This window comes from Festucalex cinctus, chromosome 5 (assembly GCF_051991245.1).
Source record: "Festucalex cinctus isolate MCC-2025b chromosome 5, RoL_Fcin_1.0, whole genome shotgun sequence".
NCBI lineage: Eukaryota > Metazoa > Chordata > Actinopteri > Syngnathiformes > Syngnathidae > Festucalex > Festucalex cinctus.
This window is the reverse complement of record NC_135415.1, coordinates 30,465,104-30,481,471: the sequence shown is the minus strand read 5'-3', so window position 1 is coordinate 30,481,471 and position 16,368 is coordinate 30,465,104. Positions and strand designations below refer to the sequence as shown.

Here is a 16,368-nt window from a genome sequence, read left to right as displayed (position 1 = left end):
TCCACCACTACACTACTGTTATTTTTAGCCTTTTAGCTACTTTTAAGACTCTAATGTCAGCATAGAACGATTTGTTCTTAATTATAAAGCATTGCCTTAGAATGGAATTTTCCACCTTAATGCCAGTTGTGTGGTCGTCAGTTTTAAACCCACATCCCGTTCTGATTGTGGGCCAAGAAGCCTAAAAAGAACTCTCTTGTCTTTTTCCACTCCCGTTTCATTCAGGAAACAGGAAAAGCAAAACAAGAAGAAAGACTAAATCGCTTTCACCTCAATTCTTTTCCAGGGAAAATCCCAGCTGCTCCAGGCAACGTATTTCAGACAGGAGCCACAAAGGTGTTAAGACCTCAGACGTGTACACACACACACACAGACGCACACTTTTATAGTGTAGATTATTTTTGGAGACTCGACTGCGGCTTGTTTGGCAACAACAAGAGTGTAGTGAAGGACAGACGTGCGCAAGGGCACAAATAAATGAGCGATTCACAAACACGAACTTCATGAGGCCACCAACTGATACTTGGCCAGTGGAAAGTGAAAACATAGCAAAATGTCCTTTGAAGCGCAAATGATGCGTTCACACATGACCGTGAAATTCAATTAGTTAAGTGTTTGTAAGCAAAAATCTATCATGTTTAAATTTAATGGCCCATTAGAACATTGCGAGTATGCAAATAAAATTCACAGTGGAGGATATTAACTCTTTCACTCCCAGCCATTTTCACAGAAGCAGTCCCATTCGCTCCCAGCTGTTTTACTGGATTTTGACTTATTTTGCAAGGTCTTAGAACATAAAAAAACAAAACAAAAAAAACAAACGTATTTATACGTCATTGGGAGCAAATGAGTTAAGCATTAGTTAACCTGTTGAGGGCGACCAGGTGATGTACATTTAATTTAACTGTAGGCAATTTTTTTTTTGGGAGCAAAGTGACCAGCTCAGATTTCTCACCTGGCCTCCTTGCTAGCTCAAGCTAAGCTAAGAAACTGAATGTTATCTCTCATGACAGGCTCAGTTCAATTCATGAGAGAATCGCTTTAGGATGAGTGACATGATTGAGAGTCACGCTGATGATTCGATTGATTCCCTCTCATCAGGTCATCAGTCACACAAGGTTGGGAGGAGCTGAAATGAGTGAGACAAGCAGCCAATAGCGTCATTGGTGAATTTCTAATGAGTCCTCATTCATCTTTTCCGTTGACTCATTTCCAGTACCTCTCACAAACATATTTTAAGATTCCCTAAATGAAAGGGCTTGTTTCTTTGAACTGTTGAGACGTATTCCACCCCTCCCTTTGCCTCCAGCCTCAAACGCCAGGCGATATGATGTGCCTCTTCCGCAGGGACGTGTCTGAGGAATGCGTGTGTCGGTATCCTCCCGCCTGTCGGGACTGCGGAGAAAGGCCCGACGCTCATTGATCCTGCTTGACAAAGGCCCTGACAAGCCCAGATTATATGTCGGAGCCTGGAGGAGGTGTCTGGATCTCAGACTTGTGCTGAAGAAAGTTGATCTGGTGAGAAAGAGGCGGAGCCATACCTGGAGGCATAGTTGTTTTGTTTTGTTTTTTTGTAAGGATGTCAACACACACCTTGCAAAGGAGAGAATCCACTACAAACTGACTAACACCTCTTGACTGACAAAGAAACAAACTGACCACACTTGTGCCAGCAAATACAATGAAAATGCTTTTCGAAAACAACACCAGATTTGTTTGGCTATGAGACAAAGTCCTGGCAGCGTTCAGCTTCGGTTCGAAACATTTTCATTTGCTTTATGTGACAAGCATCTATAAACTTGTCGCAGACTACACCAAATGGCAAAAATAATCCTTTGATTGACATAAAATTCACCCATTCATTTTCTTGACCACTTACTCCACACAAGGGGGTGCTGGAGCCTATCTCAGCTGGCAGGGTACACCCTGGACTGGTCGTAGGGCGCACTGAGACGAACAACCATCCACACTCACAAGCACACCTCGGGACAATTCGGAGCACCCAATTAACCTGCCATGAACATCTTTGGAGTGTGGGAGGAGACGGGAGTACCCGGAGAAGACCCACGCGGGCACAGGGAGAACATGCAAACTCACCCCAGGCAGGACGGAGCCTGGACTTGAACCCAAGTCCTCAGAACTGAGAGGCGGACGTGCTAACCGCTCGTCCACCGAGAACACTTGCCAATGTCAGACAATTATTCACATAGTTCCTCTGGTGGCGGTGGGGAAGGAAAGCCTCAGTTACTTCTTAGTGACTGAATCTGCTGTCCGTGCATTTGTGCATACTCTCCTGAAACCAATTTTAACTGAAAACGTTTGGTAAATAAAAGGGTTGCCCTGTATGAGGCTTGAACTCATGACCTTCAGATTATGAGACTGACGCGCTACCAACTGCGCTAACAAGGCCACATGCAAAATGGAAGCAAAGACTGAAAGGTGGTTCAATGCGCTCAAACCGGGACAAAACGAATGTTGACAAGTCAAAGAAGATCGTTTCTGACTACAACTATGACGAAAGAAGACATTTCCCGAGTACACTTGCAAATATAAGACCGCTATTCCTATGTTTACGCTGGTCATTAAGGTTTTGACGTAGGAGGTGAGGAAGTAATGCCAAGAAGTGACTGAATCGGCCGAACGTGCATACTTTCCTTTCGCCAACTTTGACTGAAGATATTTGGAAAAGGATAGCGATGCCCTGTATGAGGCTTGAACTCATGACCTTCAGATTATGAGACTGACGCGCTACCAACTGCGCTAACAAGGCCACGTGCAAAATGGAAGCAAAGACTGAAAGGTGGACTGGTCCAATGGGCTCAAACCGGAAAAAAATTTCTAAACGAATGTTCACAAGTCAATGAAGATAGTTTCTGACTTAAAACTACCAACTGCAAAAATCAATTTCTTCAAATTCATTCATACTAGTGAACGTTCTATTAATTCCTATTGCACATTATTGGAACTGCGGCAAATTGTTGAACTGTACCTAATGTTCAGGCTCGCATGTTGGCCCAAGTGGCGTTGCAAAGAAGTTTATGTGCAGGACCATCTCCAAGTGATTGACGGGGTTTGCCCCGAGCTCACCACCTCTGTCATGTCACTTCTCCAGAGGCAGCAGAGCAGTGAGGCCTCGTCACGCAGATGGCCGTCTCACAAACAACAGGCTGTCAGTGGAGACGGAGCCGCAAACAGCTGACGAGAGAGAACAAAAGAAAAGAAACAAAGAAACCTCCTGTTTTGTTACCAGCTTCGCCTCACGGGATAACATTTCAAGCCAAGGAAAAAATGTTTACTAGTGGCTTGAGGCCTAAAACAAATGACAATATACAGACTAATTTTGACACTTTACACATTGCATGTAAGAATTACTTTGGCCCTCAAGAGTCACAAAGACTCAATATTTGGCTATAAGAGACACATGTCAAGGACCTTGCTGGAACGACTCTTCTCAATCCAAAACCCCAGAAACAATATAGGCCACTTGCACGTGCTGTCACTTGTGCTTTGCAATTTTTGTATTTTTTTTTTACCCTCCATGTTGTCTGGCTTCTACTCGCCTGCCTTTCAAATAGGACACAGTCGCTACATCATTGAATGTTCTAACAATGTCAAGGGAGGAAAAGAAGACCATTCATTAATCGAATGAATTCAATTTATTGCCCTCTAACATGCTTTTCTTACAGAATTAATCAACTGAAGGTTAATCTCATAACATTTTATTTGTCCTCAGAATACCTGTGAAATATATTTTTTGTGCCTGCATGACTTCATTTATTTTTTATTTTACTAAAAAGGCTACGGTAACCAAATAGCAGATATTACTGATTAATGATCTTAAATGGAGGCATTGAAATAAAAAAAGTATATGCACTGTACACAGCCACATTCACATAATGTTTCAATTAAAATAACCGAGGAAAGTGACATGTACTGTTGAACAGTACGCACTTCACCTTGCACATGGAATTTGCTCCAGTTTGTATGCTGTGGTGAGAGCCGACTCTCCATCCCTTTAATTCTGCTAAATGATTCGCCCTCCTGCCCTGCGATTGGCTGGCAACCAGTCCAGGGTGTCCCCCGCCTACTGCCCAGAGCCAGCTGAGATAGGCGCCAGCAGCCCCCGCGACCCTTGTGAGGAATAAGCGGTCAAGAAAATGGATGGATGGATGGATGGATTCGCCCTCCATCTTGTGAATTGTTTCATTTGGTGGAAAGGAAGGTTGACGTCACCACTGCTCCTTGAGGACCGCCTTCCCTCCCTAGTCTCCACCCACATCACGTGTGCTGTCTTTGCTTTGTATTTAAAAAAAAAAAAAAAGAGAGAGAGAGAGAGAGAGAGAGAGAGAGAGACCCTTGTGAGGATTAAGCGGTTAAGAAAATGGATGGACGGACGGATGAAAAAAATCACCAGAGCAATTTGGACATGATTCTAGCCTGATTTGAAGCATGACAAACAGGAGATTTGATCAAATAAACCCACATTTGAGTGCGTAATGATGCCCAAGTCTCCCGTTCCACAAGTTCCCAAGCAGCCTACACGCAGTACATGTGCGCACGCGCACGCGCACACGCCCTCCTCTGCTGCTGAGGATTGAGGAATGGTCTCTGATCAACCAAGTGTCTCCTTGTATTGGGGGTGACAGAGAGTTGAAGCGTGCCTCGCCTCGGTCATTCATCACCAGTGAAGGGAGAGTTCTCGCAAACTTCTAATCCAAACCTGGCATGAATCAAAGCCTTCAGGCCTCAATGGAGATAAGCCGATTTAAAAATATGAGAAAAAAAAAAGAAATGTATGATGACCATTTTAGGAGGCTCATACTGCCTTTAATTAATCTCACATTATACACTTGAACTGACATAACCCACAATAGTGAATTAAGGAGTCAAATCCACCTGCTTCTTTTTTTGTCCATCTCCCAGGGCGGCCATTTTGCCACTTGCTTTCAACTGAAAATGACATCAGCATTTCCTGAGGACTCAGCCGCTCAGGTAACGACCAAATCACGGCTCACCTGTTTACAGAGTTTGGTTTGCGTGCACGTTTCAGAAGCGAAGTCGCGATCCGTCGTTAACTGAACCCTGAGCAACTGTGATGTCATTTTCGATAGCGAGAGGGCAAAATGGCTGCCCCCTGACATGGATAACGATGGGTGGATTTTGCTACGCATTCAAAACCGTTTCACAAGCCAAAACTGTGACCTGTAACGGTCATTTGCTGAGAAAAATAAGAATTCAGCCGCACCTTCCACTTTGCTTTCTAAAGAAATCAATACAGAAATTACACATGTATTGTGGCAGTCAACCGACTTGTCAGTTTAACTGTTGCCGTGCTGGATGATAACTTAAAGATCCAAATTCTTCCTGTGCCATCTGTCCCAAGTGATAACACCCTTCACCTAATCGCACCTGTGCACCATTAGAGCTCATAAAGCAAGATGTCTCCTGTCGTTCCTATTCTCATATTAGAGCTCTTCAGAATCACATCAACCGCAAAACGCACTTTTACTGCTCCCCCGTTTCCAGGCATGGGAAAAATGTCACCCCCCAAAACAATGAGGTCATATGTTTGTCTGATTCAGCCATGTACACTGTTACACGAGCGGATTCATAATTTGCTCTTCAATTATTATGCATACACCCAAGTAATATATATATACATAAAATATACACTACTAAAAGTGCCTTTGCCTAAAAGTATATACTTAAGAACATATAACATTTTTTTAGCTTAAATTCCATTTCAATTTAAGCTAGTTCGCAGGACAACACAATCAGACTGCTACATGTCTACAAGATTGATCCAATGACAAGGCATGGTTTGCGTAAGTTTTCTACAACACTACTATGTCCTTGGCTTTTGTGTACTGTGAGTCTATTTCATTTAGACAAATAATAATAATGCAATAATTACAGACTCATCGGCCTACTAACGTCACACATGAAATATAAAACGGTTTTTTTTCTCCTATAACAGAATTCACGGATTTAATGATGTACCATCATGTTTATCTTTTTAACATTACGGAACATCAAAAATGACAAACACTCAACCCTCAGTAAGTTGGTGCGGCCATTTTGACGTCCATTAGTGACCAGATGGTCATAGAGCCACAGAAGCACGCCCAAGTGTGTTCAAGAGCTCGAAACATGTGAGTGTTTTGGGCAATTGTTGTTCAAACGTGGTAAAAATTGTCTTCCTCATAGAAAGAATAGCGATGCACGCAGTATCACGTGCATCCAGCAGATGGCATACTCCCTGGGTTAGGTTAGGTTAGTATTGGGACAATTTTCGATGTTGTTAAAACGGTTAGCATAATGTCATAAGACTGGGCACGATTAAAGCCTCCTAATAGTTCAAAAGAAGAAGGAGAAAAAAAAAAGAAGGCGTTTACAATCGTGAGAATCAGTGTGGGTGGAGTCAAATGTTTTGGACCACGAGCCAGGCTCGAACTGAGTAAAAGTAAACCCGCACGCCATTCATGTCAATTTCCTCTGCTTAAACCCCCCAACTCTTAAGAGCTGGCTTTTAAAAAGGGTCAACTGGTGCCCACACGGTGTGGTTATAGCTTCAATTTGGCTGCATGGAGATTATAAAGCCAGGTGATGCATCAGTCAATGGCAGGAAGCCAGAAAGTGATACAGGCATCAAGGTTGGCGCTCTTGTGATGGTTGGCGGTGCAGCACTAGCAGTTGGCAAGCCATTCACACGAACGTAAATCACATGTTTATAGCGGGCTGTGACATCCTCCATCACCAACATGATGTCAGTTAAGTAGCACATTATCAAATCTAATCAGCAATCCGAGGGAAAATGGCTGTCACAATAAATTGGCAGCCATTTTGTCTCTGTTAAAAAATAAAAACGTACACAAACTGCTTCATGCTTGACTCATTCAATGACTTGAGATCATTCTGTAAAAGCTTTGCCATTTCTTTTCTTTTCTTTTTTTTTTTTAAAAGCATTTTATTTCATGTCATCCATTTATGAGGATGGAAGTGTTCCATAACCCTTTCATCCAAAGTTATTTGGCAGCAGACCTAAGTCACTTCTAAGCTAAAAGGTAAGTTTATCATACGGCATGCACGCACGCACAGCTAAAAGTGCATGACACTGACCGCAGCTAATTAGGGCACATTTTTTCAAAAACGGGAACGACATGTTGACAGTTGGAACCGTTACTGGACGAGATGCATAAAATGTCATTTTTCACGCGCACATTCAGTCAGTCACACTTGATATAATCGTCACGGTACAGACGGGAGCACCCTCAAATATCGAGTTACACTGATATGCATGATGGACTATGAAAAAGCATGTTTAAAACATATAGAAAATACACTATATATTTTCTATTTATGGTTATGATATTAAATGAGGGAAATCAAACCTGGGAAAAAACAAAACAAAACAGTCATGTGATATCTCCCCTATGGACTATACTCAAGAACGGATCAAACAATACTTGTACAAAAGAAAACTATTATGGTGATAAAAAATAAGAGTATTGTGTAAATACATATTTATATATATATATTTATATTTTCTGAGCAGTATTTACAAGAAGTTATCGCGAATGGCGCAGCGTCCTGCATGTTCCTTGCTAGTATTTGGTCTGTAAGGCTGTCCCGACGAACTAACCATTTCCGACAAACCTCCTAACAGAAAGTGCCCCGTAAACATCGTTCCGCCTCCGAACGGGGAAACGGCTGCGCTCGGCAGTCCTTGAGACCCGACCAAGTTCTCGGAGGCGTTCTCTTAGCTTCATCTCTGGGAAATGTCGGGGAAGAGCGGCGGGAACGTCAAGGTTTGCGTTTTTACGCGCCGGCCGGGGATGAGGTATCAGCGTTTCTTGACGGCCGCTCCGTTGGGATGTGGGAGGAGCTTCGGGAGGCAGGGCTCCTCGGCGCCGGCGTCGTGGGAGAAGACCGAGTCCTCGCCGGAAGAGCAAGTGGAGCTGCGGGTGTCGGGGGAGTATTGATCCAAAGGCACCGACAGCTCTAAATACTCCTGCGTGCAGGAAAGACTCGCAATCAACACACTGTTCTTTCCAACAACAACAAAAATGGCCGCTGTGTTCACCCATGAAGAGGAAAGGACTGACCTGGTTGGATGTCATGGCCAGGCAGCGGTCCAGGTCCTCCACAAGCTGCTTGAATGTGGGCCTCTGGGTGGGAACAGCATGCCAGCAGTCCCTCATCATCATGTACCTGCGTGAGGTCAAAGGTGAGAGACTCAAATAGTCCATTTTTTAGATCTTGGGCTTATTATTGGTTGTCATTTTGACAAATATCGGCATCAGCCTTAAAAAAAAAACGGAGTTAATGTCAGGGTACTATTTACTAGTTATTAACTCATTCAAGCCCAAAAACGTGTAAAAACGTTTTTAATACTTTGTCATTCACTCCCAAAAACGTGTTTACACGTTTTTTGTTTTATGCAAGAGTATACAGAAGGTTTTGATGCAGCTTCTGACGTGAAAGTGGCTTAAAGCAATGGTAGTTATTAAAAACACAGCCATCAGAGTATAAGAGAACAGCCAGAAAAACAGTTTTGGGTCAACACTAATGAGTACCCAATCTTGAGTAGTCACCGATACCAAGCACCGAATACCAGGTATTCCCTATTTCACTTTATGCGTTTTAGATTAAAAGTAAAATCTTCAAAAGGTTGCAAATTTGAAAAGTTACTTTAAAAAAAAAGTGCTTACTTATTACAACTAAGTAAAAAAATTGAATTTTTAAAACATTTTACTTTCGATTTCAAATTAATCTTGCTCCAAATATTGTCTATTAGCCTCCTTCACTAACGAAACGAAACGAAACAAAACGAAACCAAACCAAACCAAACAAAACATAGGTGTATTACTGGTGTTAACCTCATGTAAATAGTTCCAGTAAATGTGTCTACTGAATGGAACCTCTTAACTCATTTGCTCCCAATAATGTGTAAATACATTTTTTTTTAATGTTAAGTGTCCCAAAGACGTATTTATACGTTTTTGTTGGTTTGTTTGTTTTTTAACGCTAGAGCATACAGAAGGCTTTGATGCAGCCTCTCAACTGCAAAGAACGGTTGCAGAAATGGTAGTTATTACACAAACGGCCAGCAGGTGGCAGCCGAGCAAAGGAGATCAACCAGGGCCATGTTGAAAAAAAAGCTAATTTACTTACAATTTTGAATAGATTTGTGAAAACTGATGAAATTTAGCTCTCTTCTAATGCTAATTGCTGCAAAACGGAAACAGATACATACTTTTTTTTTTTTCTGTGGGCCTTGCAAAATCAGTCAAAATCCAGTAAAACAGCCGGGAGCGAACGGGATTGCGAAATGTGAAAATGGCGGCGAGTCAATGAGTTAAGTAACTTTTGAATAACTGAAAAAAAAAATTATGGATTTTATGAAATACCACTTTTGAGCCATGTTTTACATCTGATGTACAATTTCAATGTGATCCAAAAAGAAGTCGTCTAATCAAGAAGGAAAAAGATGAGTGGATGTACAGCCACATTTTGGTTCTGAGGTCAGGGCTGTTTTGTAGCGTCTTGAAGGGCAAATAAATAGTAATAATTAATCATTCAATTGAAACTTTCATGTAATGATCAAAAAATGTGGTTATTCAAAAAAAAAAAATTAAAAAAAATGCACAAACGGAAAGAGTTAATTTGTAACAAACTAGCACTACCAAACCAACAGAGCTCCGCAAGCCGAGAAGGCAGAAAATTGTGGAGAGTTTTTTGGATGTGTTGCTAACATTCCAGACGAAAACGCCAGATGAGCTCATCATTATTTCCTTACAGCTCGTGAGTGCACGTGGAGGGTTTGTCCATGCGGTGACCTTCCTTCAGCAGCTTAAAAAGTTCTTCCACAGGGACGCCCGGGTATGGAGAGCCTCCCAGGGTAAAGATTTCCCAAAGCAGAACGCCAAAGGACCAGCTGCACGCGAGCACAAGATGGAACTTTGTCACCATTTTTGCACGGAACTGAATCGAGATCAAAAACGACGCGATACTCACACGTCACTTTGGTGTGTGTATATTCGATCAAATAGCGCTTCAGGAGCCATCCATTTCACTGGTAAACGGCCCTGGGCAAAAAAAAATCAAATTCAATAAATAAATAAATACATATTCCCCTTATTGTTATTCATTTGTATGGAAGCGGATTGCTTTCAATAGGGGGGAAAAAACCTCCTGTTTTTCTGACTAATTTTTTGGGGTAGCTTTCTTTTTCTTTTGAGCATTTTTTTTAATTTTTTTTATTTTTCTGTTTTACTCAATATGTTTTTCTATCATAAAAAAATAAAAATAAAAATAAAAAATATTTACTCAGAAAAACAGGGGAGAACCCCCCCCCCCCCAAAAAAAAAACCAAACAAACAAAAAAACAAACAAACAAACAAAAAAAACTGATATTTTTTTTTTGCAGAACCTTGTTCTGCAACAAGTCACTTGGAGTTTATAGTGGGGAAAGAAAATATTCCCTAAACACAAAATTTGGTGCTTTTTTTTTTTTAAAGACTATTTATTTTATTTTGTTTTGAATAACGTCTTTCCCCCTGTTTTTCTGATTTTTTTTTCCTTCTGTTTTTCTGAGTAATTTTTCCTCCTGTTTTTCTGAATATTTTTTCCCCAGAATATAAAACATATTCAGAAAAACAGAAAAAAATAACTTAATAATAATAATAATAAAAACTAAACTAAATAATAATAATAATTAAAAAAAAAAAAAAACCTCCCCAAAAAAATGAGTCAGAAAAACAGGATTTGTTTTTCCCCCCCAAGAGAATGCAATTCGGTACATTCATGCTCTTCCATTTGAAAAGTATTTGTCCAAAATGCTGAAACGACTTACATTGGTGGTCTTCTTGTAGTAATCAATGTGATGTATGTCTCTTGCCAGGCCAAAATCAGCAATTTTCATCACATTGTCTTCCGTCACCAAAACATTCCGAGCAGCAAGATCTCTGTGGATGCACTACAGGGATGGAAATGAAAATGATTTCCACAATCAACGAATTACGAAGAGATTTGAGCCAACTTTCATCCGCTTGTGCTTTTTTGCTCGTCTGACCTTTTTGGACGCCAGGTATTCCATGCCTCGGGCCACTTGATAGGCACATGACACCAGGTCTTTGATGGACATGTTCTCCACAGGAACTTGGTCTGGGTTGTAACAGTACTCCATGCCTGGAGGGCGCCGCGCATGCAGAAACTCCCTCAAATTACCCTTGGACGCAAACTCCACGATCACATACAGAGGACCTGCGCAAAAAATGGCCATCGTGACTTGTTGGAAGTGGAACAATTCAAACCGTTTTATCTACATGTACATCAACTTTAAATAGGCAGTTAACATTTGCCTTTGCAGCTTGTATTGTAACTATAAAAAAATACAAACCAGCAGCGTCTTTGAAGTTAATTGCCTTCAATAAATGCAAAAATAGCTCACCAGTGATTGGACACTGTGTCTTGCTAAGAAAAATGATAACAGAGGAGGAATATCAACATTTATTTACTTCTAAACTTAACATGGCACGTGTCTTAATGTACCAATTTTCGTATATTTTGTTTAAAAACGAAATAGAATGTGTTACATGAAAAAAATGCTGTTTTTATTTCCCTAAATATTTCAAATAAGCACATTTTAGGGCTGTAATTTTAATACTTTGATATTTTTGCTCATATCGGCTCATGCCTATTAACTCATTCCAACCCAAAAACGGGTAAATACGTTTTTGGGAGTGAAGGACAAAGTATTAAAAACGTATTTACACGCTTTTGGGTGGGAATGAGTTAATAAATTTTCGCCGTGTGTCTGTGAAAACTGCTCCTTGTGCACATTTCGACCAGGCATGCCGCTTGGTGCTAAACCAGAAGAGCTGCTAACAAAAATATTTTTGTCAGTCATGTGACTGTTATAAAATGCAAGAAAATTAATGTAATATATCGGAATACGTATCGCCTTGAAGATCAAGTATTGGGCTAAATATGTATCGTGATACGTATTGTATCGTGATCCCTGTATCGTGATACGTATCGTATTGTCACGCCTGTATCGTGATACGTATCGTGACCCCTGTATCGCGATACGTATCATATCGCGAGTTTGGCGGCAATACCCGGCCCTACTGCCAACTGTTCCTCAAATTCAGTTCTATGGCAGACAAGTGAAGCTTACCGTCCTGTGTGCAGGCTCCCAGCAGATTGATGATGTTCTTGTGTTTCCCAATGATCTTCATCATTTCCATCTCGGAAATCAGGTCTGACAGGTCTTTCTCCGTGGCATCAGCTGGAGGCCATCACAAATATTTCACGGGATTAGTCCAGATTCTGCTTACCAATATTCTTCAAAAAACTCAGACGTCATCTTATTCGAGACAATGAACGCGACTTTTTTTTTTTGTTCAATCCCCGCCACGGCCATTCCAACTGTTGTTTACATTCAGCGAGTCGGCCTCCAGGCGGACGTCACCAAACTGCTGCACGAAAACCCGAGACCAAATCGCAAAGGCTTTACTTACACTTCAACATTTTGACTGCGACTTTTGTCACACGATTTGGCTTGTCTTTGTCCAGGCCAAGCGCTTCTCCCATCACCACCTGACCGAAGCAGCCTTCGCCCAGGGGCTTCCCGAGCACAAGTCTGCACAACAAGACAGCAAAAGATGATTCTTGGAGTAGATGTTTTGTACTACTAAAAGGAATAGAGATAGACCGATATGTTTTGTTTTCGGGGGGTTTTCAGGGCTAATACAGATTATTAGTAGTCAAGGAGGCCAATAACCGATATTTGAAGTTGATACTCATTTTCAGTGATAAGAATTTTTTTTTTTTAAAAAATTGGCACCAACCTTTTTTTAAACTCCAATTGTCAATCTTGACTCTGTTGTAATGTCTTACAGCATGTTTATTGAACAATTTTTCTGACTTTTCAAAATAGTTTTATTCTATTATATTTTATTTTTTTCTCTTAGACAATTGACAACCTTTTAAATTTCGAACAAAACGTCCAAGGAGCTCCAATTAGTACGTCTGAAAAAGTAAGCAAATAAATGCTATAGCGCTCGATAGTTTTCTACAGTAAATGTTTTTTTGTTTTTTTACCCAAAACTTAAAAATGACTGAAATCTTAAAAGTTTCATATTTCTTTGGTTCAGACAGTTCCCAGAGTCAGTAGCATCTCTTATAGTTACTGAAATTTGAAATAAAGTGCTTCCTGATATTAAAATTGTTTTCGATTTACCTTATATCGGCCGTCAGATTTTTAAAAAAATGCCGATGTCGTCAAAATGCCCAATATCGGCGCCGATCGTCAGCCAGACTGATTATCGGCCTGTCCCCATAAAAGGAACCTGAAGAACTTTTGATGCATTCAAATGTTTTCTTAAGACATGTTTGATTGGTAACAAAATGAAACAAGTTGAAACAACACAATATCATATTTTTTTTGGAAGAAAGAATCTCAACCAATCAGATTACAAATTCAACACATCAAATAACGTGCAATACCGATCTCGTGGAAGCTCCCAGCGGGGATCTTGCGGAAGTTCATACTCGGACACCCCTGACAACATCGGAGATCCGCTTGAGGAAAGGCGAGAAGGTCGAACCAACATCACACCAGAGTGGATGGAGGAACTCGAGTCCACCGACACCTGAGATCAGGTAGCCTGACATTACTCCCCTCATAGTGAAACAGACACAAGATGACTGCTGAAACCAATTTAGTGGGGAGGGAAAACAAACATTTTGCTGCTTGGGCCAGAGGTGTCCAAACGTTTTTCATTTGAGGGCCACATACAGAAAATCAGAAGGACGCAAGGGCCACGTAATATTATGAAGAGAAATTATGTTTAGTCCTAAAAATTGCTTTTGCATATTTAGAAAAATGCTACAGTATATAAACCAATTTATTTGGAATATGGCAGTCGGGTTATTATAGTTTTGGAATTTTTCCATTTTATTTTGAGTTTTGTTTTTTTAAATTTAGTTCATTTTAATTAGTTTTCAGGGTGGTTCTGTTAGTTTTTTTTTTTTTTATTAGTTTTAGTTCTTTAATAAATGCTTAGTTTTAGTTTAGTTAGTTTCAGGCTTAGTTTTAGTTTTTTTTTTTTTTAAATGTGTATTACTTATGCACAATATTTAAAAAACAACATGGTTGCAACCGTCATTATTCCGGTTTATATCAAAATAAATCTACTAAAAATCACATTTCAAATCATCCCCAAAGGCTCATGCATTCAATTAATTACCAAAGACTAAAACGAAGGACATTTTTGCTATAATTATAGTTAGTTTTATTTTAGTTAGTTTTGTAAACATAAAATGTAGTTTCAGTTAGTTTTCTTTTTATAAAAAGCATCTTCATTTTTATTTTATTTCATTAACGAAATTGTTTTTTGAATTTTAGTTTTTTTCATTAGTTTTAGTTAACTAAAATAACCTTTAATGGTAATAGCGTTTTTCGACACTCTCCCTTCTTACTTTGATCATATCCAAACATTTTTGTTTTTTTATTTTATTTGAACTGAGTCAAATGCCATTTTTAGCATATGTCGCGGGCCACAAAAAAAAAAACGGATGGCGGGCCTCAAATGGCCCCCGGACCGTAGTTTGGACACCACTGGCTTAAGACCATGTTGAAATAACCCGCAGCAGCGGCTTCAACAACAACAACACGTTACCTACCTGCTACAAAACCCGGACTCTTGACAATCTCTATGGAAGCATGCTTTTAGTAGAATTAAAGCAAACAGTTAAGAGCAAAAGTGATATTGCGAGAGGAAGGACGGGAAAAGGTCAAAAAAGTGTTCCAAACCCCCTATCTACTTTCTGTTACCTGTCTGCGCAGCGGGATGCTTTTGGCCAGCTTGTGGACAGCCAGCTGGCCGTTGAAGTCGCTCTTCTTGGAGGAGGTGCGAATCTTCACAATAATCACGATGGCGACCATGACGGCGATGAAGAAGAAGCCCACGCAGTAGATGACCACCTCCAGGTAAGTGTGGTTGGCCGCAGGATAGTGCGGGACGGCTACGCGGACCGGCGGGTTGCGGCCAGGGGCAGAAAAAGGGGCAGAGTTGAATCAGCAAAGTTGAAATGCTGACTGCGCTTACATTTCAGGACAAAACATGCACAGTATCCACACACAAAACACACAAAAGAGACACTTCTCATGTTCTAGTGCCACAAGGCATAAGCTCACATGTAGTTGAATTACTTGTGTGTAATTTTGTGTTGGTGCTAGTGATACATTTTTTTTTAACTCATTTACTCCCAATAACGTATAAATACGTTTTTTTAATGTTCTAAGTGTCACAAAGACGTATTTATACGTTGTTGTTTTTTTTATGCTAGAGCATACAGAAGGCTTTGTTGCAGCCTCTCAACTGCAAAGAACGGTTGCAGAAATTGTAGTTATTATACAAACGGCCAGCAGGTGGCAGCAGAGCAAAGGAGATCAACCAGGGCCATCTAGAAAAAAAGCTAAATTACTTACAATTATGAATAGATTTGTGAAAACTGATGAAACTTAGCTCTCTTCTAATGCTAATTGCTGCAAAACGGAAACAGATAGAAACATACTTTTTTTTTCCTGATGAAAGAAGAGACTTTAATCTTTCTTTTGATAGGTTACATGCTTTTATAGCAATTGAACACGATATTCTGTGGGCCTTGCAAAACCAGTCAAAATCCAGTAAAACAGCCGGGAGTCAACGGGATTGCGAAATGTGAAAATGCCTGCGAGTGAATGAGTTAATGAAAGAGCCAATATAAGCGAATAAGTGCTCGAAGTGAATCTACATAAGATCTTGTTTTTATCCTCCCATTTGATAAAAAGGACCATCATGGACGTGTATGTATTATAAACACCAAGAGTTGTGTGTAGCCATATGGACAACACACTGAGGCACACGTTAGCTTGGGATGGGACTATGGATTGATTTGATTGATTGATTTGATTGATCATGTATACTGGATCATTCAGAATGTGATTCTTATAGGTTGAGCCCTAATGCATATATAATAATATAATGTCCAGCCCCAGTATGTACTACGTATAATATGTACTGTAGGGGTGTTAAAAAAAAAATCGATTCGGCGATATATCGCGATACTACATCGCGCGATTCTCGAATCGATTCAATAATCGGCAGAATCGATGTTTTTTTTTTTTTTTTTTTTTTTTAGGATTCACACCTTGAGCATGGAAGAATGTTATATGAACGGAACATTAAGCCTTAATATTTTATTTTAATGCTGTTCAAACATGAAACAGATTACAACCTCTATAAGACTGAAATCTCAGATAAATAAATAATACATTTTCATATAAATCTTACACTCTACAAGCTTACTGATTAGTAT

At 40.2% G+C, this 16,368-nt stretch overlaps 1 protein-coding gene and 2 non-coding genes across 5 annotated transcripts in view; all 3 read right to left on the bottom strand.

Moving 5' to 3' along the window:
• Positions 1 to 2,336: 2,336 nt before the first annotated feature.
• trnam-cau (transfer RNA methionine (anticodon CAU)) lies at positions 2,337 to 2,409 on the bottom strand. Its single transcript has one exon. It is a non-coding gene; the product is annotated as a tRNA-Met (tRNA).
• A 288-nt stretch (positions 2,410 to 2,697) lies between these two features.
• trnam-cau (transfer RNA methionine (anticodon CAU)) lies at positions 2,698 to 2,770 on the bottom strand. Its single transcript has one exon. It is a non-coding gene; the product is annotated as a tRNA-Met (tRNA).
• A 4,736-nt stretch (positions 2,771 to 7,506) lies between these two features.
• fgfr1a (fibroblast growth factor receptor 1a) overlaps positions 7,507 to 16,368 on the bottom strand; it is a 32,687-nt gene continuing 23,825 nt past the window's right edge. For 2 of the 3 annotated variants that reach the window (XM_077521369.1, XM_077521371.1), the window contains exons 9-18: positions 14,837 to 15,033; positions 13,513 to 13,658; positions 12,525 to 12,646; positions 12,182 to 12,292; positions 11,075 to 11,265; positions 10,856 to 10,978; positions 10,018 to 10,088; positions 9,800 to 9,937; positions 8,106 to 8,211; positions 7,507 to 8,011 (exon numbers count right to left, since the gene is read on the bottom strand). In XM_077521369.1, coding sequence (XP_077377495.1) covers positions 7,844 to 8,011; positions 8,106 to 8,211; positions 9,800 to 9,937; positions 10,018 to 10,088; positions 10,856 to 10,978; positions 11,075 to 11,265; positions 12,182 to 12,292; positions 12,525 to 12,646; positions 13,513 to 13,658; positions 14,837 to 15,033 — 1,373 coding nt within the window. In that variant the 3' untranslated portion in view covers positions 7,507 to 7,843. The remainder of the gene's footprint in view (positions 8,012 to 8,105; positions 8,212 to 9,799; positions 9,938 to 10,017; positions 10,089 to 10,855; positions 10,979 to 11,074; positions 11,266 to 12,181; positions 12,293 to 12,524; positions 12,647 to 13,512; positions 13,659 to 14,836; positions 15,034 to 16,368) is intronic. The other variant, XM_077521370.1, reaches the window with a different exon arrangement.